Genomic DNA, 21,844 nt, shown 5'->3' with positions numbered 1-21,844 from the left:
TGTGGGTGTGAAGATGCTGACTAAAACTCTTAGCACCATATATATATAAGTGGTATATAAATCTAACCGCTGGTGCTATTTTGGAGGGGGGGCTTCAGGGAAGAAGAGAAACTCCCCTGCAGGGTGAGCCCCCCCCCTCCTTACCGGGGGTCTCCTTCACCCTCTTCGCTTCCGGGGATCCGGGCCAGCGCCCCCACCAGCAGCAGCAGCAGCATTAAGGGGAGGCCATGGGTGCCGCCCCACAAGCGCCCCCAAAGAGGGAGGAGGGAGATGCGGAGGCTCCCAGCCCCAGAGGCGGAATCGGGGAGGGGGAATCTGGATTGGGGGGAGGGGTCGTTTTCCTCCAACTTTACAATTGGGATGGTGCAGAAAAGCGGATGGACCAATCGGAATTCTCCTTTCTGCAGCGTCATTAGTCTCCGGGCAGAGCCTCCCTTGACTTCACCCGATGGAGGAGATCGTTCGGCGCAGAGGGAGAAGCGGAGAAAGTTGGGAGGGGGGAACAATCCCTTCAGTCTTGGGGGGGTTGCAGCTCAAGGGGGGGTTCAGGCCAGCCCCGCAGGGGAGTCCGGACTTCCTTTGGCCCTCCCCCTTGACCTGGCGGGGAGGGGGGGCGCAGAGGAAGGCAGAAGGGGGGGCGCAGCCCAGCAGCCAGCGAGGACTTTTTTTGGGGGGGGTCTCTGAGCGGGCTGACTGGGGAGTCCTGGGGCGCCTTCAGACACACAGACACGCGTTCTCTGGCCCCGCATTTAAGAAGAGGCCAGGTCTCCGTCCTGGGTGGGGTCAGTGCCCCCCCCCGTCCCTCCAAAAAGCCTCTGCTTGGACCCTTGGCAAAGGGGCTGCGGGGGGGGGGAGGTTTGCCCCCAGCGCTGTGGGGTTTTCTGACCCACCGCAAATAGAAGGTCGGTTTTGGTTCAAGAATCGCTCCTTCCTTCCTTCCTTCCTTCCTTCCTTCCTTCCTTCCTTCCTTCCTTCCTTCCTTCCTTCCTTTTCCTTCCTTCCTTCCTTTCCTTCCTTCCTTCCTTTCCTTCCTTTTGTCTTCCTTCCTTTTGACTTCCTTCCTTCCTTCCTTCCTTTTGTCTTCCTTTTCCTTCCTTCCTTCCATCTCCTTCCTTCCTTCTTCCTTTTGTCTTCCTTCCTTCTTTTTCTTTCCTTCCTTCCTTTCCTTCCTTCCTTTCTTCTTCTTCCTTTTGTCTTCCTTCCTTTTGTCTTCCTTCCTTCCTTCCTTTTGTTTTCCTTCCTTTTCCTTCCTTCCTTCCTTCCTTTTCTTTCCTTCCTTCCTTTTCTTTCTTTCCTTCCTTCCTTCCTTCCTTCTCCTTCCTTTTGTCTTCCTTCCTTCCTTCCTTTTGTTTTCCTTCCTTTTCCTTCCTTCCTTCCTGCCTTCCTTCCTTTTCTTTCCTTCCTTCCTTTTCTTTCCTTCCTTCCTTTTCTTTCTTTCCTTCCTTCCTTCCTTTTCTTTCCTTCCTTCCTTCTCCTTCCTTCCTTTTCCTTCCTTCCTTCCATCTCCTTCCTTCCTTCCTTCTTCCTTTTGTCTTCCTTCCTTTCTTCTCCTTCCTTTTGTCTTCCTTCCTTTCTTTTCGTTCCTTTCTTTCTTGTCTTTCCATCCTTCCTTGTCTTTCCTTCCTTCCTTCCTTCCTTCCTTCCTTCCTTCCTTCCTTCCTTCCTTCCTCCTTCCTTCCTTCCTTCTTTCCTTTTCGTTCTTCCTTGTCCTTTCATCCTTCCTTCTCTTTCCTTCCTTCCTTCTTCCTCCCTCCCTCTCTCCCTCCCTCCCTTTCTTCCGCCCTCTGCCTCCCTCTGTCCAAGCACTGTGGGGTTTTCTCACCCACCGCAAAGAGAAGGTCAGTTTTGGTTCAAGAATGGCTGTTGTGGATCACAAGGGAGGGGGGCTTTCATGGCCCCTCCCCGGGAGGGGAACCTCTCGCAGCCTCGCTCTGGGGTGAAGGAGGAGGAGGGGGGGAACGCTCCGTATCCCAGGGGAACGATTTTCCCAGCTAGGGGGAGACAAGAAAGGGCGACCCCCCCACTTTGGAACGATGTGCTGGGGGAGAGCAGCCTCAGGGCGGCCCAAGAGCTGGTGGGCTCCCCTGCAGGGGGCGGGGTGTCACTGGAGGCCAGGCAGCTGTCTTGGAGAGGGGAGCTTCCATTGGGATCCCTGCCCAGAGTGGAGGGAGGGGGTCCTGGGACCCCACAGCTGCCAGAGAGAATCCTTAGGATACTCAGACTATGTAAAACTAGATCTTCGGCTGCCTTCCCGTGGGCCCCTCCCCACCTCGGCCCCAACCTGCAAAGGGAGGGGTCTCTCTCTCTCTCTCTCTCCGTCCTCCTGGGGGGGATGTGGGGCGGGAGGGAGGCTCTCTTGCCCTCGACCCCTTTCCCAAAGTCACGTCTGGGGTCCAAGCCCCTTTCTTTCCCCCCTCCCCCAGAAGCACTGAGGGTCCCTCCCAGACCTTCCCCTCCGCCCGCCCAACCCCTCCTCACCGGAGTATCCCCCCTTCTCTTCCAAGGATCTGGGCCAGAGCCCCTTCCCCAACGGCTGGCAGGGAGACCCCAGCAGAGCCCAAGGACGCCCCCAGCCCCAGAGGTGGAATCGGAGGGGGGGGGAACTGGAGTGGGGACGGGGGAGGCGTTTTCCTCGGACTTCAGAACTGGAAATGCCCTGACGGAGAGGAACCAATGGGAAGTCTCCCTCCTGCAGCGTCATCGGTCTCCAGGCAGAGTCCTTTGTGACTTCACCCACCGGCAGACACAGCGAAGGCGATCCAGGGAGGGACGTCTCCCCCCCCATCCCCAGGGAGGACGCCCTGCTCTCCGCCCTCCCTCCCCGGCCCTGGCACCTTTTGTTTGGGGGAGGAGTAGATGAGGGGGGGGGAGATTGGAAGGGGGGAGCTGAGGGGATCAGGGCCCCGAAGAGGGAGGGAGGGGGCAATGGGTGCGAATGGGGCAGGAGCCTCCCTGGCTTGTGAGGGGTTCAAACGGGCTCCGATCCTGGAGAAAGAGGCCCGGATGAAGCCAGGAGAACCTCCAGCTCCAGCAGCTTCCCAGCTACGGAAGAAGCTCTCCGGGGGAAGCAGGAATAGGGGGTCTCCCAGGGGTCCCCTCCATCTGCCAGGGCTTGGAGAGATTGAGGAGGAGGGGGGGTCCTGCCCCTTCCCCTCCCTGGGATCTGCCCACCCTCCTCCCGAACCGCTTCTGGCTTCGGATCTAAATTAGCCCGGTTGGTCAATATGGAGGCAGGGGAGGCCTCAATCCGGGGAGGGGGAGGGGAAAAAGGAGGACTCTCTGATGGGGGGGGGGGCAGGAAAGAGGATGAACGCCAGGGTTTTCTACAATTTAAATTTTATTCTTTTACAGGGAAGGGAAGGGATTCAGAGGAAGAGGAGTGGAGATGAAGCTGCTGTGGGTTCAAAGCCGGAAGAGATTTGGGCTTGTGGACTGACAGGCAGGCCCAGAGTCCCTGGGGTCAGTTTATAGGGAACGGACCGAAATGGAACGGAACAGACAGAATAGGGAATGGAATGAAACGGAACAGAACATGGAATGGAATGGTTTTGTGGTCTACCTTGTCAAAGGTCTTACTGAAGTCTAAGTCTACCACGTCCACAGCATTTCGCTGGTCTGCTACCACTTTATTAAAAAACTCAAACGCCTTAGCCAACATATCGACTATTTTTAGGCTAAAATGCTCCTGATCAAATTAATCATAAAAGGTGTTAGAGAATTTTAATTTCTCTATTGGTGAAAAAATAAATCAGAAGCTTTCACAGTTGACTGCATTTAGCTGATTCAAATAACTTTATATTCATATAAAAATATTTACAATACCATTCTTCTTTACAGCAACATAGCTTAACAAAGACTTCTTATAGAGACAGACCAGAGACAAAGCTTGTGACTGGAAATCCAGCTCCTAACTCAATACTCTTTTTGCACAGACTCAGTAGCCCTTTCTTCTCATTGGCTGACTGAGTTACCACATGACTCTTCCTGTTCATGAATATTCCAACACTCCTCCCTTCATGACAGGAAGAGACATCAGACCTATTAACTTAATACATTCTTCAATCGTGAAAAACCTTGTGCCACTAACCTGGCCTTATACTATATATCATTATTTGGCAATAACTTTTTCTTATATACCCACTTACAACCCACAGCTTTGGTTCCCTGTGGCAAAGTCACTGATTTAAATACTTCATGGTCTCCCATGGATTTCATCTCTTTATCCATGGCCTCCTTCCATTTTTCTTGTTCAGCTTTTGGTAATGCCAACACCTCTTTATAACTTCTTGGCTCATACCACACATTGCAAACCTTTACCTTGCTGGCAGAATACCTGTCAGGTGGAATTCCTTTGTTACATCGCTCTGACCTACTTGGTATTAACTGCTCCTGAGTCTCAAGTCTTTCTGGCTTCATGCCTTGTTCAGCCTCTCCTCCCTGAACATGGACATCTTCAATCATCATTTTTTTAATCATTAGATGAGTTATTGTCACTAAACAGATCACCGTCATTAAGTGAGACATACCCAGAATTTGCATTAATTCTGTCCCAATTTTGTTCTGCAAAATTAGCAGACCTTGAAATTACAATTCTTTTACTTCCATCGCTAAAGCGATATCCTTTTGACCCTGGCTCATAGCCCACAAATTTCTTGCCTTTTGCTGTCCCTTTCTACTAATTGCTTTTGGAATATGTACCCATGCAGTACTTCCAAAAATTCTCAAATGTGCCAGTGATGGCTTTCTCCCATATAGAATGGCATATGGAGTATTATTAATGGAGGAACTCCACAGCCTGTTAACTATATAATTTGCAGTCAATATGGCTTCTCCCCAATATGACCTGCTCAAACCAGAATCCTCCAATAATGAATCTTTCATTGTTTGCAAAACACCATTCCTTCTTTCAGCTACACCATTCTCTGCTGCTGTGTAAGGATTTGTACATCTGTGTCTTATCCCCAACTGCCCCAACCATTGTTGGAATTTAGTTGACATAAATTCAGTACCTCTGTCAGTTTGCAACTGACACACATTGTCTGTATCTTCTCTCTACAAAACTTACCCACTGCTTGAATTGTTGTAGCACCTCTGTCTTTGCTCTAAGCAAATAGCAAAACGAATACCTGCTATAATCATCAACAATTACCAGTGCATATTTTGCTCCTCCCAAACTGGCTTGCATAGGTCCCACCAGATCTGCATGAACCAGCTCTAGAACTCTTTTTGTTTGTCTCGTGCTACATTTACTAACTGGGAATGCCTTTGACTTCGATGCTTTGCATACTGCACAGTCCAAATATGTTTTGCATCCCTTCAAATTTAGCCCTTCTGCAAAATCTTGCATTTGCTGCAAAACTTTAAAGCTTGCATGGCCAAGTCTTCTATGTAGAAGATGAACACATGAATCATGCTCTGCAACATTCTTAAATATATGGGAACATTGAACCTTTTGTCCCTGCAATACATATAGATTATCTTCCTTTATGCCTTCTGCACAAATATTCCCATTCCTTTTGATGAGACACTTCCCATTTACAAAAATGACCTCAAAACCTTGTTTGTCTAAATTAGACACACTTAACAAATTATGTTCCATCTCAGGTACACAAAGCACATTGGTAAACTTTGATTCCAAATATGGAATTTTTACATCGCCTCTTCCAATGACTTTTGCTTTCTGGCCATTTGCCAAAGCCACAGCTTCTTGTGCTACTGGAACAAACCTGCAAAATAATTCAGAGTCATTAACAATTGTTCGACTTGCCCCACTATCTATTAGCCACTTGTCTCTATTGTTGCTATAGCAAACTTTTGAACACCAAAATGTTCCTTTTGCAAAGCAGTCCTTTTTGGTTGCACAAATGTCCTTTGCTGCAAACAGTTCCTCTGCAAACAGTTCCTTTGCAAATGTGTCTTCACTCCACAAATATAGCAATTCTTTCCTTGAAAAGCTCTCTGCTTGCAAAATCTCTCTTTTGTTGCAATTTGGTCCGGGTCCGATCTGCTTGTTTCTTCTCCTCTGGAGACTTGCAGTCTGGACCCCCTCCTCAGGAATTTCTCCTCCTCGTGGCTGCTTCTAAAATGGTGTTTTTCTTCTTCATTAAGCAAACATGCCTTTAAAGCTTCAAAATTTAAATCTTGTTCTTCTTTGCACTCAAATATTGCAGAAACTGTGTCCCAGGTTTTATCTAAACTGTTAAACAGTTTTATCTAAACTGTTCAACAAAACCTTCTGGGACTCAGGGAATTTAATCCCACATTGTTCTAAGTCCAAAAATAAACTTTGCATTTTATTTGAATGCTGTTCCACAGATTCATCTGGTTGCAAACAGGCCCTGTAAAGTTTTCTTGACAATTGCACTATATTGCATGCAGAAACATTCACATGCACAACTCTCAACTTCAACCAAATCTCCTTTGCAGTCTTTAAATTTGCAATATTTAGAAATTGTTCATCATCTAAATTCAAGATGAGATAAGCCATTGCTCGATCATGGCTTTTCTGATCAACTGCTGCAAACACTTGTGGTGGATTTTCTACAATATACCACAGCTCTTTTGTTTTGAGCAAACATTCCATTTTAGCAGCCCACACAATGTAATTCTTCTGGCCCAAACGAGGCACACAGCTTTCCTTAAATTCCATTGCAGCCATTCTGCTAATTCTGCCTTGTTCTTATACTTTCTAAACATAGGCAATTTCTTCCAGCTTTAAATTACAATGCAGTCCTTAGTAAACTCTGGGCCCATAACCTGTTAGAGAATTTTAATTTCTCTATTGGTGAAAAATAAATCAGAAGCTTTCACAGTTGACTGCATTTAGCTGATTCAAATAACTTTATATTTATATAAAAATATTTACAATACCATTCTTCTTTACAGCAACATAGCTTAATGAAGGCTTCTTACAGAGACAGACCAGAGACAAAACCTTGAGACTGGAAATCCAGCTCCTAACTCAATACTCTTTTTGCACGGACTCAGTAGCACTTTCTTCGCATTGGCTGACTGAGTTACCACATGACTCTTCCTGTTCATGAATATTCCAACAAAAGGCATAGAAGAACAATGAAAGCACCAACCGCCCTGGTCACAGCCCGAATACAGCTTTATTGTTTAATCAAAGAAGAGCCCGATATCTCAATTTCTTGTCACACGCACAGCGAGACAGAGGAAAAAAAGGCATACACGCTACTAAATCCCACCCCCCCCTTTATAACTAAGGCACTTTCTCAGTCTAACAGGCTAAAAGATTCCTTTTTTTCGTTTGAATACATGTTTTCTTTATCTATCAGGTTAGGTCAGTTACAGCTTGTCACAGGCTACGCTTCGAATACACAACTGCTGGCAAGCAGCCCAGAATATTCTCCTTGGGTGGATACATTTGCAGCGGAAGAATGATACATTGCAAGCTATAGCCAATATTTTTAAAGTTAGAATAGAACAAAATAGAATATAGAATGGAATGGAATGGAATGGAATGGAACGGAATAGAATAGAAGAGGTGGCGCAGCAGTTAGGGTGCAGTACTGCAGGCCACTTTAGCTGACTGTGCTCAGCAGGTCAGCGGTTCAAATCTCACCGGCTCAAGGTTGACTCAGCCTTCCATCCTTCCGGGGTAGGTAAAATGAGGACCCAGATTGTTGGGGTCAATGTAAATATATATATACTTTGCTTACTGGTGTACACCGCTTAGAGAGTGCTCGCAGTTAAAGCGGTATATAAGTCTCATAAATAAATAAATAAATAAATAAATAAATAAATAAATAAATAAATAAATAATAGAACAGAACAGAATAGACCAGTGGTGGCAAACCTATGGCACGGGTGCCAGAGGCGGCACTCAGAGCTGTCGCCCCAGTCCTAGGCCTTCAGCTAAGTTTCATAAAACATTTCCGCTTTAGGCCTCCACCGCCGTCTGCAAAAAAAAAAAAAAAGGTTCAATCAATCTATCAATTTCAACTTCTCACGTGGGAAAAAAAAAGATCTTGCAAAGTTGGAATTGATCGATTGAACTTTTTGGTCCCACCCAGTCTGCCGTTACCACCACAGCCACGCCCACCCGATGGGCCACACCGACCCAATGGGCCACGCCCACCAGGCACCCAATGAAGGATAAGCGGGTTTTGGGTTGCAGTTTGGGCACTCAGTGTTTAAATGGTTCGCCATCACTGGAATAGACGGAGCCTTGTGGTACCCCACTGCTTACTTCTCTCCATGTGGATGTGGTGCCATTGGGGACTACTCGTTAGTACGGCTTGTCAGCCAGCTACAGATCCATCTGGTGGTGATGTTGTTTATCCCACCTTTTCCTAATTTACTAAGGAGTAGGTTGTGGTCTACTTTGTCAAAAGCCTTAATGAAATCTAGGCATGCTACGTCCACTGCATTTCGCTGGTCTACTGATTTAGTCACTTTATCAAAGAATGAAATAAGATTGGCCTCGCATGATTGGTTTTCCACACACCCGTGCTGGCTACCGGTTATGACTTTGTTTGCTTCTAGTTGTTCGCAGATCTGTTTTTTGATTATCTTTTCTAGGATCTTCCCAGATATTGAGGTTAAACTGATTGGTCTGCAGTTTCCTGGGTCTGTTTTTTTTCTCTCCCTTTCTTGAAGATGGGAACCACCTCAGCCCTTTTCCAATCCTCTGTTCTTCCCCGGTGCTCCAGGATTTGGGCAGGATGGGGTTCTGATATAACAGCTGGTATCGGTTGCCTGAGGAGTTTCGGAGTCTGTGTGTGTGTGTGTGTGTGTGTGTGTGTGTGTGTGTGTGTGCGCGCGCGCGCAGTTCCCCCCACATGGTCCAGACCTGTGAGGGGGGGGCTTCTTGCCCCCAAACTGAGCCGGGCGAGCCCAGGAGGAGCCCTCAAGCTCTGGCTCCACTTTGCTCTAGGCTCCCTCTGGGAACCGAAAGGGCATCTAATCCACCCCTCCAGACACCCAGAGAAAAGGAGGTTCTGGTTGAGAATCACGAGGGGGGGCGCAAAAGGAAGTCCTCCCTCCCCTCCGGAGCTGGCCTGAAACGCCCCCCTAAAATGCAGCCCCTCCCACCCCGACTGAAGGGATTGTTCCTCCCCCCCCCCAACTTTCTCCGCTTCTCACTGCGCCGAACTATCTCCTCCATCGGGCGAAGTCAAGGGAGGCTCTGCCCGGAGACCGATGACGCTGCAGAAGGGAGAAATCCCATTGGTCCCTCGGCTTTCCTGGGCCCTCCCAGGTACGAAGTTCGAGGGAAACGCCTCCCCCCCCCCCAATCCAGACCCCCCGATTCCGCCTCTGGGGCTGGGAGCCTCCGCGTCTCCGTCTCTTCTCTCTCTGGGGCGCTTGTGGGACGGCATCCATGGGCTCTGTTGGGGTCCCTCTTCTGTTGCTGCTGCTGGTGGGGGCGCTGGCCCGGATCCCCGGAAGCGAAGGGGGGAAGGAGACCCCCGGTAAGGAGGGGGCTGGGCGGGGGGAGGAGAGGGGCTGGGAGGGGCCGTCAGAGCCCCTGAGGGTGGGGGGAAGAAAGGGGCTGGGACCCCAGAAGTGGGGAAAGGGGTCGAGGGCAAGAGAGACGGAAGACTGCGGGAGCGTCGATCTCCGCGTGGTCTCCGCCCCCGCCTCGCCTCATTTTCCCCGCAGGACGGAGAGGGAGCCCCCTCCCCTCTTCCCTCTTTGTGGCCGAGGTGGGGCGGGGGTCGCGGGAAGGCAGCCCAGGTGGGATAAGAGGCAGCCGGGCCCCTCTATCGCCCCTCCCCCCGTGGCTGGGTAGGAGGGGGACCGTGCGGACCCCGAATTAGCGCGAGCCCCAAAGTTTCTTGCACCGAAAGAGGAAGGAGACGGAAAGGGAAAGTGAAAGAGGGAAACTGAGGCATTTTCAGAGCTGAATCCACAAAGGCCAGCAAAGAGTATAAGAAAAAAAAGGGTTTTTTTTGGCAAAAGTGTTTTTGCACCCTCAGTTTTTCTTCTGAATCTCCATTTTTTTAAGGGGAGGGGAGAGTTGAGCTGGATTCCTTCTTGGGGAGACGCTGAGGCTCCCATTGGTGCCTCCGCTTTCCTGGGCCCTCCCACGTCCGAAATTCGAGGAAAACGCCCCCTCCCCCCACTCCAGACCCATCTATTCCGCCTCTGGGGCGGGGAGCCTCCGTGTCTCTCTCCCCTCTTTTGGGGGGCGCTTGTGGGGCGGCGTCCATGGGCTCCGCTGGGCTCCCCCTGATGCTGCTGCTGCTGGCGGGGGTGCTGGACCGGATCCCCGGAAGCGAAGGGGGAAAGGAGGCCCCCGGTAAGGAGGGGGCTCAGAGGGGGAGGAGAGGGGCTGGGACCCCAGTAGGGAGAAAGGGGGTGGAGGGCAAGAGAGACGGGAGCCTACAGGAGCCTCGATCTCCGCGTGGTCTCCTCCCCCTCCCTCAGGAGGACGGAGAGGGGTCTCGGGAAGGGAACCAAGGTGGGTTAAGAGGCAGCTGGGCTCCTCTCTCGCCCCCCCCCGTGGCTGGGTGGGAGGGGGACCTTGCGCACCCCGAATTAGCGCCTGACCCCCAAAGTTTCTTGCACTGAACGAGGAAGGAGACGGGAAGCGAAAGCGAAAGAGGGAAACTGAGGCATTTTCAGAGTTGAATCCAGAGAAGCCACCAAAAGTATAAGAAAAAGAGATTTTTTTTGGCAAAAGTGTTTTTGCAACCTCAGTTTTTCTTCTGAATCTCCATTTTTTTAAGAGGAAGGGAAGAGTTGAGCTGGATTCCTTCTTGGGGGAGACTCTGAATTGGGGAGGAGACCCGGAACCCCCACCCCATATTCCCCATTGCTGAATCCGGACTTGGAGGGGAGGGGGGAACTGAGGGAGGAGGATATTGGGGGCGTCTGAATTGCTCCCCTAAGAGCCCCTCCCTTTGAGACAATCTGGGGGGGCTGCAGGGGGGTCTATTTGGTCGGGGGAGTGGCAAAAGGCGTCGAAAATCATCCAAAAGTTGCTAGTGGGGCTGAAGATGGGGGCGAGGGGGGAAGAGAAAAAGGGAAGGGGGGGCTTGAAGGGCGGGGATAGCCCAGGAGCATGGGTGTGGGTATCCTGATTGTGACCCCCCCCTTCCCTTCTGCTCCCAAAAGGAAGAGGGAGAGAGAAGCTTGGATATTCCTTTCCTTCCAGCGCAGGGGGGGTCTCTTCCTCCCCCCTTATTTCCTGCCAGTTTGGGGGGGAAAGAGGCCCCACCGGGATCTAAAATTCCTTGCAGACACTTAGACCAAGTGCTGGACCAGCTGAACTTCTGCCTGCCTTTTTCTACCCTGGGAAGATGGGGGGATCCCTCACTAAGCTCCTCCCCTCCCTCATTTTCCTCCCCCCTCCCGACCCCCACCAAGGGGGAATCCCGCTGGGACCGACGGTTCCCCATCCCTCCTCCAGGGGGCGCCTTCCGGTAGCCTCTCGCGGCAGGTTTCCCTCCCCTCCTCTGACAAGCCTGTGTCCCTCCTCGAGGGGAGGCTGGGGACCATGGGCCCTGGAATCCCTCCTGATCCCCTTCCTCCTCCTCCTCCTCCTCCTCCTCCTCCTCCTCCTCCTCCTCCTCCCCGCAGCCCATTTCCTGTCCCAGGGGACGTGCGAGTGCCGCTTCCTCTCCTCTCCGGAGCTGGCATCAAACACCTCCCTAAAATGCAGCCCCCCCACCCAGACTGAAGGGATCCCCCCCCCTCCAACTTTCTCCGCTTCTCTCCCTTCAACTTTCTCCGCTTCTCTCTCGGCTTCGCACTATCTCCTCCTGTGGATGAACTCAAGGGAGGCTCTGCCCGGAGACCAATGACGATGAAGAAGGGAGAATTCCCATTGGTCCTTCCGCTTTTCTGGGCCCTCCCAATTACGAAGTCCGAGGAACCGCTTCCTCTCCCCAAACCAGACCCCCCCAATTCCGCCTGTGGGGCTGGGAGCCTCCGCGTCTCTCTCCCCGCTCTCTGGGGGCGCTGGTGGGGCGGCGTCCATGGGCTCCGTTGGGGTCCCTCTTCTGTTGCTGGCGGGGGCGCTGGCCCGGATCCCCGGAAGCGAAGGGGGGGAGGAGACGCCTGGTAAGGAGGGGGCTCGGAGGGGGGAGGAGAGGGGCTGGGAGGGGCCGTTAGTGTCCCTGGGGAAGGGGGGGGAAGGGGCTGCGACCCCAGAAATGGGAAAAGGGGTCGAGGGCAAGAGAGGCGGGAGACTGCAGGTGCCTCGATCTCCGCGTGGTCTCCCTCGCCGCATTTTCCCCCGCAGGACGAAGATGGAGCCCCCGTTCCCTAATTATGGCCGAGGTGGGCGAGGGTCGTGAGAAGGCAGCCGAGATGGGATAAGAGGCAGCTGGACTCCCTCTCTGCCCCCCGTGGCTGGGTGGGAGGGGGACCTCGCGCACCCCGAATTAGCGCCTGAGCCCCGAAGTTTCTTGCACTGAAAGAGGAAGAAGACAGAAAGCGAAAGTGAAAGAGGGAAACTGAGGCATTTTCAGACCTGAATCCACAAAGGCCAGCAAAGAGTATAAGAAAAAGAGGGTTTTTTTTGGCAAAAGTGTTTTTGCAACCTCAGTTTTTCTTCTGAATCTCCATTTTTTTAAGGGGAGGGGAGAGTTGAGCTTGGATTCCTTCTTGCGGGAGGAGACCCAGAATCCCCCACCCCATATTCCCCATTGCTGAATCGGGACCTGGAGGGGAGGGGGGAACTGAGGGAGAAGGATATTGGGGGGGTCTGAATTGCTCCCCTAAATTCTCTACTCTATCCCTTTAGTGAGGGGGGCTGGAGACCCTCCCTTTGAGATGGTCTTGGGGGGCTCCAGGGTGACAGAAAATAGGGCTGAACCCACAAATCACGCAAAGTCAGCCAGTAGGGGTGAAGTTGATGGGAAAGAAAATTTGGGGGTAACTAGGGAATTTGTGGGTTCTTTTCTCCCCAAGATCTCCAGACCCCCAAGCCATCTAGGTCAAACTTGAGCAGTCCCCCTCAAAAGAGTGGGGGGAGGGAAAGGACCCCCTATCTCCTGCCTACAACGGGGTCCTTTCAGCAGCCCCAGGAAGGCTCCCCACCCCTTTGCCCCCCCAATTCAGGGGACCCTGAGGGCCCAGATAAACCCCTGGGGGTCCTCAAGGCCCCTCAGAGAACCAGGGACCGACTTTCAAAATGACCAAATGACCGCAAGGAATATCCGTCCTTCCACCCTCCACCTTCGGTCAGAACTGAAGAAGCTTCTGGGATGAGAAGCGAAACGTCTTCAAGGGAAAACCCAGGAAAGTCCAGCTGCCTTTTGGAAAAGCCCCTTTGGGCCAAGCGAGACCAGGGGGAGGGAGGGTCTCTGGAGAGCCCCCCCTGCTTCCCCCCGCGGCTCCCCTCAGCCTTTCGGAAATCTCCGCAGACCCAGCCTGGACTCTTCATGGGGCGCCTTAAGGGAGCTTAAAGGGGCATCTAGTCCACCCCTCCAGGCACATAGAGAAAGGGGGACGGTGGTTCAGATTCATGGGAGGGGGCAAAAAAGGAAGTCCACAACCCCCCCTGGACACCCCTCTAAAGCTGCAGCCCCCAAGACTGAAAATCTTCCCCTCTCTCGCCTTCTCCGCCTCTATTGGGAGGGATATTGGGGGGGGTCTGAGTTGCTCCTCCAAACTCCCCCTTTAGTGAGGGGGCTGGAGCCCTTCTCTTTCAGGTGGTCTTGGGGGGCTGCAGGGGGGAGGGGGACAGAAAAGAGGCCTCGAAAAGTACCCAAAGGCAGCTTGTGGGGCTGAAAATGGGGGGAAGGGGAAAAGGGAAGGTGGGGGTTGAAGGGGGAGAGAGCCCAGGAGCATGGGTGTGGGTATCCTTATTGTGGCCCCCCCCACCCCTTCTCCTCCCAAAAGGAAGAGGGAGAGAGAAGCTTGGATATTATTTCCCCTCCAGCCCAGAGGGGGGGGTCTCTTCCCTCCCCCCATATTTCCTGCTGCTTTGGGGGGGGGGGGAATCCAGCGTTCCCTGCAGAGGGACGGAGGGCTGGACCGGCTGAACTTCTGCCTGCCTTTTTCCACCCTCGGGAGATGGAGGGGGGTCCCTCTTTCCCCCTCCCTCATTTTCCTCCCCCCTCCAGACCCCCACCAAGGGGGAATCCCGATGGGACCGACGGTTCCCCATCCCTCCTCCAGGGGGCGCCTTCCGGCAGTCCCTCGCGGCAGGTCTCCCGCCCCTCCGCCTTCCCGTCGCTCCGCCCCTGCTGGGAACCATGGGCCCTGGAGTCCCTCCTGAGGGCTCTCTTCTTTCTGCTCCACCCCCCCCCCGCAGCCCATTTCCTGGCCCAGTGGAAGACCGAGTGCCATTTCTCCAACGGGACGCAGCGGGTGCGACACCTGGAGCGGCAGTTCTACGACCGGCAGGAGATCTCCCGCTTCGACAGCGACCGCGGGAAATACGTGGCCGTCACTCCGTTGGGGCAGCCCGATGTGGACAAGTGGAACAGCGATAAGACCTACCTGCAGTACGAGAAGGCCTCCGTGGATCGCTTCTGCCGACACAACTACGAGGCTCTCCAGAGCGATTCCGTGGTTGGCCGGAGAGGTGAGTGGGGGAGGGGGAGTTCCACGGGGGGTGGAAAAGCAGGGACCCCCCCCCCGTTTTCCTTTTGTTTCTTTGGACTCTCCCGGAGAAAGATTTGCCCCTTTTTTATTCTGTGCTCTCCGATCTATGGAATTTATTCATTGGTATTTATTCATATTTATTGCTATTTATTGATAGTCCTAATCCCTTCATCTGGATGGTGCACGATATAACATCACCCCTAAATAAAAATGTATAAAAAATAAGGTTAAAAAATAAATTATCTTTAAAAAGTTTGAAATTCTACAGTGATGACAATGAAACATGCCAAAGGGTAGAAATAGATTCCTCTCCTTCCCATTGGCCCCACGATCTTCCTTCTCTTCCCAAGGTCCAAAGTTTCCCCTGCCCAGAAAAACTTCTTTCCAGAAAATTATACCAAATATTATATTTTTCTTTGGGGGGCTGGAATCCAGCAAGATCTCTCTCTTGCCCACTATATAGATATATTTCAAGATAATCTGTATGCTATATAATATTTCAATATAATATTTTATATTAATAAATCAACATTTCTTTATTGATTTACTTATCAACTTTTGAAACCTTCTCTCTCCATCTCCCCCACAGAGGGACTTTGCATGGTGTACACATAAAATATCAAACCACCAAAATCATCTATAGAATTTCAGATTTAAAAGGCAGGAATGATTAAAATCCAGTGATAAACATTCATGAAAAGGGGGGGGGGCTTCAGGAGGCTGACCGGCCCCATGGCTGCCTCCCCCTCTGTGCCCCCCCAAAACCCCAGAGCCCCCATTTCCCCCCTTTCCGGAAGGCCAGGAGTGGGGGAGGGGCTCCCTTCACCTCTGGGGCCTTTGGGATTTCCGGATAAAAAGTGAACTTCCAAAGATCTGGAAAAGGGAATCAGGGAAGGCTCTTTCGTCTGCTGTGCCCTGTCCTTCTTTCAGTTCTTTTTATCCTTTATTCAGAGTCAGTTGTTCATCCAATGTTGGGGGTCTGGGAGAAAAGCCCCCCCTGAAATCCCCTTTTTGGTCACAGACTCAGCTTCACCTGCAGCCAAATCGCTTCCCTCTTCGTATCTGGGAAAGTTCCTCATTTGGGGGCAAAGATTCAAAAAACCCCCACAAACATTAAAACTGAATTTCGGGCCTTCATTCAGTCCTGAAGCCTCAGATTGTTTAGTTCCCTGTTCCAGATTCCTGGCAAATTGCCTACATTTGTTGTTCTAGTTTTATTTGTTTATATTATTATTATTTATTTCTATCAACCGATAAGGTTTCATTGTGCAAAACAAGTGTTTCATCTGCGGTTGTTGCCATTTGTTTTTGTCAGGGTCTCCCAAAATAACATGCTACCAAAGAATTAAATAAGATCTTTCTTCCACGAGAGAAAAACCACCAAATCCCAAGAGAAAAAGGCATTTTACAGGGAGATGCTGGGTATCTGCTCCTTCCGGAAATTATGGAATATTTAAGGGGAACCGACCCAGATTTTGTTCTCCGCATATTCAGTCTGGAATTCATTTTTACTCCAAAATTCTTCCCTGCAAACCTAGGAGGATAATTAACTGTTCATAAAAAAATCCCGACCAGATCCCAGGACTAAATTACAAATAACCAAACCTTTAAAAATTGCATGTTCTTAAACTTTATATAATGAGCTGTTCATCAGAGAATCCCTCAACGGAGAGAAACATTGCTAGCAAAATTTCTCTGATCTGGAGTGGATCTAAGAAGGACCCTCTTGGGGGGGCTCACTCAGCCCACCCCCCCATTAATCCACCCAAGAGTTGTGCCATTTGCTGAAGGAAGAGATCAAGAGGGATCCCTTCTAAGGCTCTTCTGTGATCCTGGGATCTGCCTGATCTCCTCAGCCATCAACTGCCCTCACCTTCCCTTTCCCCAAGATCCCCCCCAGATCCTTTCCCCCCTCCCTGTCCGGAATGGGGCAATTCACTGCAGGACAATTCAACAATTTTATTTAATTATTTAAAATAATTTTAAAAATGTTTTTTAAATTTTTGTCCTTCACATTTCATTTTCCTCCTCCCTCGGCCTCCTTCCTTTCCTGATTCTCTTTCTCCATTTCTTCCTTATTGTGTAACTTTTGTGCCACGTTGAGTTGGCTGAGTTGTCCTAGACCCCTCCCTGCCCCCCCACCCAGGCAGGAGGGTGGGACCCCTCCCCACCTCCCTCCCCAGGGGAAATGGGGCTGGGAGGGAGGCCGGAAGCTGCAGGGAGAGGTTGGGGGAGGGGGAACCTGGGCAGAAAAAACCAAAGGTTCAAGTACAGATTAGGCGAAATCTGGCTCAAAATCACTGGAGGTAGTTGTTGAATTCAGAGGCAATCCCCCCTCCCCCCACACCTCCTTTTCCTCCCTATCTTTTAACTGTAATTTTATCTCGACTGGGAATTCCATTTTGATTGCAATAGAAATATTTATCTCTTAGGATTTTAATGATCTAATGTTGTAAGCCAGGTCTTTTAAACCTATTGATGACTGATTGTACCACTTTTAGGATATATGGCAAGATTCGAGTACCACCTAGCAAGGTGTCAAAAACTTGATGACCAAAAAACCCGTGTTCAAAGTTGCAATTGCACTGAAATGATTTATGACCATTTTTCACACTTATGACCATTGCAGCATGCCCAGGGTCATGTGATTTATATTTGGATGCTTGGCAACGGATTCATATTTATGATGGTCACAGTGTCCCAGGGTCATGTGATCCCCTTCTGCAACCTTTTGACAAGCAAAGTCATTGGCAGGGCTGCTGGTGGCCAAGTGCTAAGGTGAGACTTCCTTCCCTCCCTCCCTCCCTCCCTCCCTCTTTCTCATTCCCATCTCCTTCTGAAGGACGAATTTGACCCCCCCAATTTCCCTTCTTCCATATATTCATTGAACAAGGAAAAGCCGCCAGAGACGGAAAAGACAAGCCATTGAGGGAACTAGCTTAAAAAGGCGCATTCCCCTTTAAGAATTAGCTACTGGCTAAAAAGGAAAGTTAAGGAGTGCAGTTGGTACTTAAGGAAGAAAAAACATGTAGTAAGTATGGCTGCTGGCTAAGGCAGCCTCCCCAAATGTCTCCATTTGTAAGTACAGGCAAAATCCATTCAGGAGAAAAATACTTCAAAATCCCTTGCAGCAAATCTTACACCTAAGAATAGCAGAGCAGTAGAAGCTAACATGAGACATCAGCCATCAGCCAAATAGAAATTGCCAAACACTCCTTAAGAACACAAAATCTCCAATGCACAAATCCCAGAACTTCAAAGTCACAAAAGCACAAAAGGATCCTTCCACTCTCCATCTCCCTCCTTGCCTCACCTCCAGCTAGTGCTGCCTTTCTTCATTGCTGCCTTTCTTCATTGCTGCCTTTCTTCATTCCTCATGGAGAGCAACTCCTCCTCCCTACGTTCCTTGCCTCTTGGTTGCTGCCAGCACAGGTGGCTGCCACAGAAGTTGTAGATCCACTTGTGGCCGGCCTGCTTGATCTCCTCTCCCCTCCCCCACCCTACTCCTTCTTTCCATTCTGTGCAGCTAGAGCTGACTCCACCTCCTCCCAAGGCTGCTTTTTTCTCTCTCTCTCTTTCTCCTGGCCAAAACTGCCTCCTTTTATAGCCTCTTCTGTCTCCGCCCCCTCCTCCTCCTTTCTCATGGGGGAGGGGGGTGAACCGGAAATGAGCCTGGGGCCTTTGCCTCGCCCCAGCCACTCTGCAGCTCCACTCACAGTAAGTCCTTCCTTTGCTGGCTCGTTCGCTCCCCCACTACACTTGGCTGGGCAGGGCAGCATACCATCTGCCATGTGTTCATGTACCACAGGTGGTACAAATACCACCAGTTGAAAAGCCCTGCTGTAAGCTGCCTAGAGTCATTTTATCATGAGATGGTGGCAAACAAATTTAATAAATAAATAAATGTTCCGGTATTCTACCTATTTTTTTAAAAATGTGGTTTTCTTTTGAATGGGATCCCTGCAATTCTCCAAAACATGCTGTGTGTCTTCCCCGTCTTCTGGGTCTCTTTCGATCTCCCACACATCTGGCAGGAAATTCCTTCCGTTTTGGGGCGTTTCCAGTATTTATTTCTGTTGGACTTGTGCAATTTGATGATGGAAACTGATCCCAACCAGGAACGATTTATGTTTTTCCATCTTTCAGGATCCCATTTAATTTCTTGCTGCAATTTGCTTTGGAAATGACTTAAAACAAATACTATTTTCAAAACTGAAAAGGGCTCTTGGCCTGAACTAACCAACATGGTCTCCTGTTCTGGCCCCTCCTCTGTCTCCCCCCATGTCTCTTCTCCTCCTCCTCCCCTCCAGCCAAGCCCACCGTCTCCCTCTCCCCCACCAAGATGGATCCCACTTCCCCTAACACCATCCTCCTCTGCATCGTGAGGGGCTTCTACCCCGTGGAGATCGAGGTCCGGTGGCTGAAGAACGGGCGGCCGGAGGAGGAGGGCGTGGCCTTCGGGGAGGAGCTCCAGAACGGAGACTGGACCTACCAGCTCCACGTGATGCTGGAGACCCAGCCCCAGCGGGGGGACGTCTACACCTGCCAGGTGGAGCATGCCAGCCTGGAGGCCCCCATCAGCGTCCAGTGGGGTGAGCCCCTCCCCTCTGGTCTGGGGACCCCCTCCTGCCCTGAGAAGGGGGGAGATACCCTCCCTGTGGGGGGAGCTGGGATGGACCCTCCTGGGGGGAGGAAGCTGGCCCTGATCTTCCTACTCAGTGAGGCTCCTTCTCCATTCCCAGAGCCCCGATCCTCCAATTCTGCCAGGAGCAAACTCTGGACGGGGATCGTGGCAGCCGTGATCGGGGTGATCTTCTTTGCCATGGGGCTCTCCCTGTACCTGAAGAGCAAGAAAGGTGAGTCTGGGGGGCTGGATAAGAGATTGTGGGGAGGGGACCATCCAGGGGAGGCCTCTCAGCAAGCTTAGCAGATGGCAAGGAGGCCCCCTTGGAGATTTGCTTGGGAAATTCTGTTCTTTGAGGGTCTATTGTATAAGTGAGCATCCTGCAACCTATTATGGGCTATCGATAGGGAGCCCCCCCCGAGTCCTCCATCCCACGAAGGGTCCTGATTGGGTCTTTTTCTCATTCCAGCAATTCCCATCCAGCCTCCTGCAGGTGAGTTTCTCCCCAAGTTATAGATGTTTCTTTAATATTCATTAATTGATCCTTTAAAAGAAAAATGTGCCCGAACAAAACGTCCTAGCTGTGGATAACACAAATATTTGAAATTTTGGGCAGCTTTTCATTACAGAGACCTGAAAACAGTGCAATCAAAAACAAACACACACACATAAACACTAAAATCTGGCCCAGGAAGATTCCAGGTTTTGGGAAATTGCAAAGGAGAAGGGAAGTCTCCTTGTGACATTTCACACAATTTCTGGCAAAGCGACACCCAGCTTTGCTACCACTCCCCATCCTGGCCCCATCTTCTTTGTTCATATGAAACGTCTGGGGGGGGAGGCTTCCTTTCTTGATTAACCCCCCAGTTAAGTCAATTGGGGTGAATTCCATAAGCCTCTGGAGATGAATTTCTGGTCCTTTGCATCCTTTTCCTCTTTGAAAAAAAGGGGGGGCACTCCCTCACTTTGTTCCTACCTATCAACCACCCCCCCTGCAATGTGAGCCTGTCTGGGGGGGTGGCTGAAAGAGAGGAATAATAAGCTATTTACACTGGCTTCACTTTATTTTCTAATTTTCTCCCCATCTCTTTTTTTCTACAGCACACATGAATTAATCCTGCTGTCCTTCCTGCTTCCTGTTGGGAGAGGAAGGGGCTTTTTTCCATTAGCTGATGAATTTCTGTCTCTTTTTTGCAACCTCTGAAAAATGGAGGGTCAAGATTTTAGACTGGGGGGAGGAGGAGAATGGCAGCCTGGAGCTTTTCCTGCTGAGACCCCTCTGGCTTTCCTTTGAAGGCCTCTCTTTCTTGTGAGGGAGCGGTGGAGACCATCTAGACTGACCCCTGGGACTCTGGACCTGCCTGTCAGTCCAGACACCCAAATCTCTTCCGGCGTTAAATCCACAGCAGCTTCATCTTCATTACTCTTCATCCGAATCCCTTCCCTTCGCTTTGCTATAAAAGAATAAACATTGTAGGAAAAATCCTGGAATTCCTCCTTCCTCTTCCTCCTCCTCTTTCCTCCCTGTTCCCCGCAGGAGGGTTGTTGCTTCTCCCCTTCCCCTTCCCAGATTGACACCTCCCCTGCCTCTGGATCAACCATCCCAGCTACTTCAGGTCCGAAGTCAAAACTGGTTTGGGAGGAGGGTGGGCAGATCCAGGGAGGGGAAGGGGCAGGACTCCCCTCCTGCTTGGGGGCCCCCTTTCTCTGCTTCCCCTCAAGCCTCCTTTTGAGGACCAGGATGCCAGAAGGCGTGATCCCCTTCAAGCACTTGTGGGGAGCCATTGGGAGACACCCGAGACTCCCCCTACACTCACCCAGCCATTTCTGCCATTTTTCTCCTTCACAACTGGAGGGTCCTGCCCCATTTTGGCACCCAACGCCTTCCTCCCTCCACCTGAGACACCAAAGGCCTTTTCCAGGACTTCCCACTTATCACTGCTGCCGCCCCACAGCCTGTCCTGCCTTCAGGTCTGAAGCCCCCTCCCTCTGGGCAGATGAGACCCCTAGAGCAGTGTCTCCTGCACAGTTTGAGAGTCCTCCTGCTTCATGTCCTGGGTGGAGGACCCCATCTTGACCCGATGGTCCCCAACAGAGGGAGTCCTGTGCGAGTCTCACGTGTGGCCCCCAACTGGAGCTCATCTGAGACTCCCCACAAAAAAGGCCCTGAGTGGGCCTGTGGCCAATGGCCTTGATCTCTGGGAAGGTTGCACTGATGTCCATCTCCCTGGTCTGAGGGCTCCTGGGCAGGGGGTGTTGGGAAGGGTGTCTTCCCCAGGGCCTCTTTGGGCCAGAGCAGAAAGTCCAGCCGAAGCCATTCCTGGTGTAGGAGACATTTGCCATCAGGGGGGAGGGAGGGAGAGCAGCTCTGCGGGAGAGAGGAAAGGTCAAGGGGGCAACTCTGAGTGGAAGGCCCCTCCCTTCTCCCCAGCACCCCTAGATGCCCCTAGATAGCTCTTCCACTGAGCCTTGCCCCCTCCAGAAGCCATCCAGACTGGTTCTGCAGGATTCCCCTGGCATCGATCTCCAAGGGCTGATTTTTCTCCTCCCACTCCTCATCTGGGGCACATAAAGAATAGGTTGGTGGAGGAACTGTCTCAAACACAGAGAAGACTTGGGCTTCTGTCAATAACACCCCCTCCCTTGGAAGAGGACCTGTGGGTACCTGGAAAAGGGACAACACCAAATGTATCA

At 51.2% G+C, this 21,844-nt stretch overlaps 1 protein-coding gene across 6 annotated transcripts; it reads left to right on the top strand.

The window, feature by feature from the left end:
- The first annotated feature begins 9,260 nt into the window (after positions 1-9,260).
- On the top strand, positions 9,261-20,635 carry LOC120318414 (H-2 class II histocompatibility antigen, E-S beta chain-like). Of its 6 annotated transcripts, none has more exons than XR_005559487.1 (7): positions 11,707-12,033; positions 12,215-12,252; positions 14,234-14,506; positions 18,837-19,075; positions 19,269-19,382; positions 19,620-19,643; positions 20,252-20,635. XR_005559487.1 is itself a non-coding variant. In XM_039365967.1 (7 exons), the coding sequence occupies exons 1-7, from the start codon at positions 11,771-11,773 to the stop codon at positions 20,263-20,265; spliced, it is 1,008 nt and encodes a 335-aa protein (XP_039221901.1). In that variant the 5' UTR covers positions 11,714-11,770; the 3' UTR covers positions 20,266-20,635. The 6 variants fall into 6 exon arrangements, 5 of the variants coding, with proteins under 5 accessions (XP_039221903.1, XP_039221904.1, XP_039221905.1 ...); XM_039365967.1 differs by having other exon boundaries at positions 11,714-12,033; positions 18,837-19,118; XM_039365969.1 differs by lacking the exons at positions 11,707-12,033; positions 12,215-12,252 and adding an exon at positions 9,261-9,437 and having other exon boundaries at positions 18,837-19,118.
- The last annotated feature ends 1,209 nt before the right edge of the window (positions 20,636-21,844 follow it).

This window comes from Crotalus tigris, unplaced genomic scaffold (assembly GCF_016545835.1).
Source record: "Crotalus tigris isolate CLP2741 ecotype Arizona unplaced genomic scaffold, ASM1654583v1 scf7180000020216.623372, whole genome shotgun sequence".
NCBI classification, from domain to species: domain Eukaryota; kingdom Metazoa; phylum Chordata; class Lepidosauria; order Squamata; family Viperidae; genus Crotalus; species Crotalus tigris.
This window is presented reverse-complemented; position numbering and strand designations above follow the sequence as displayed.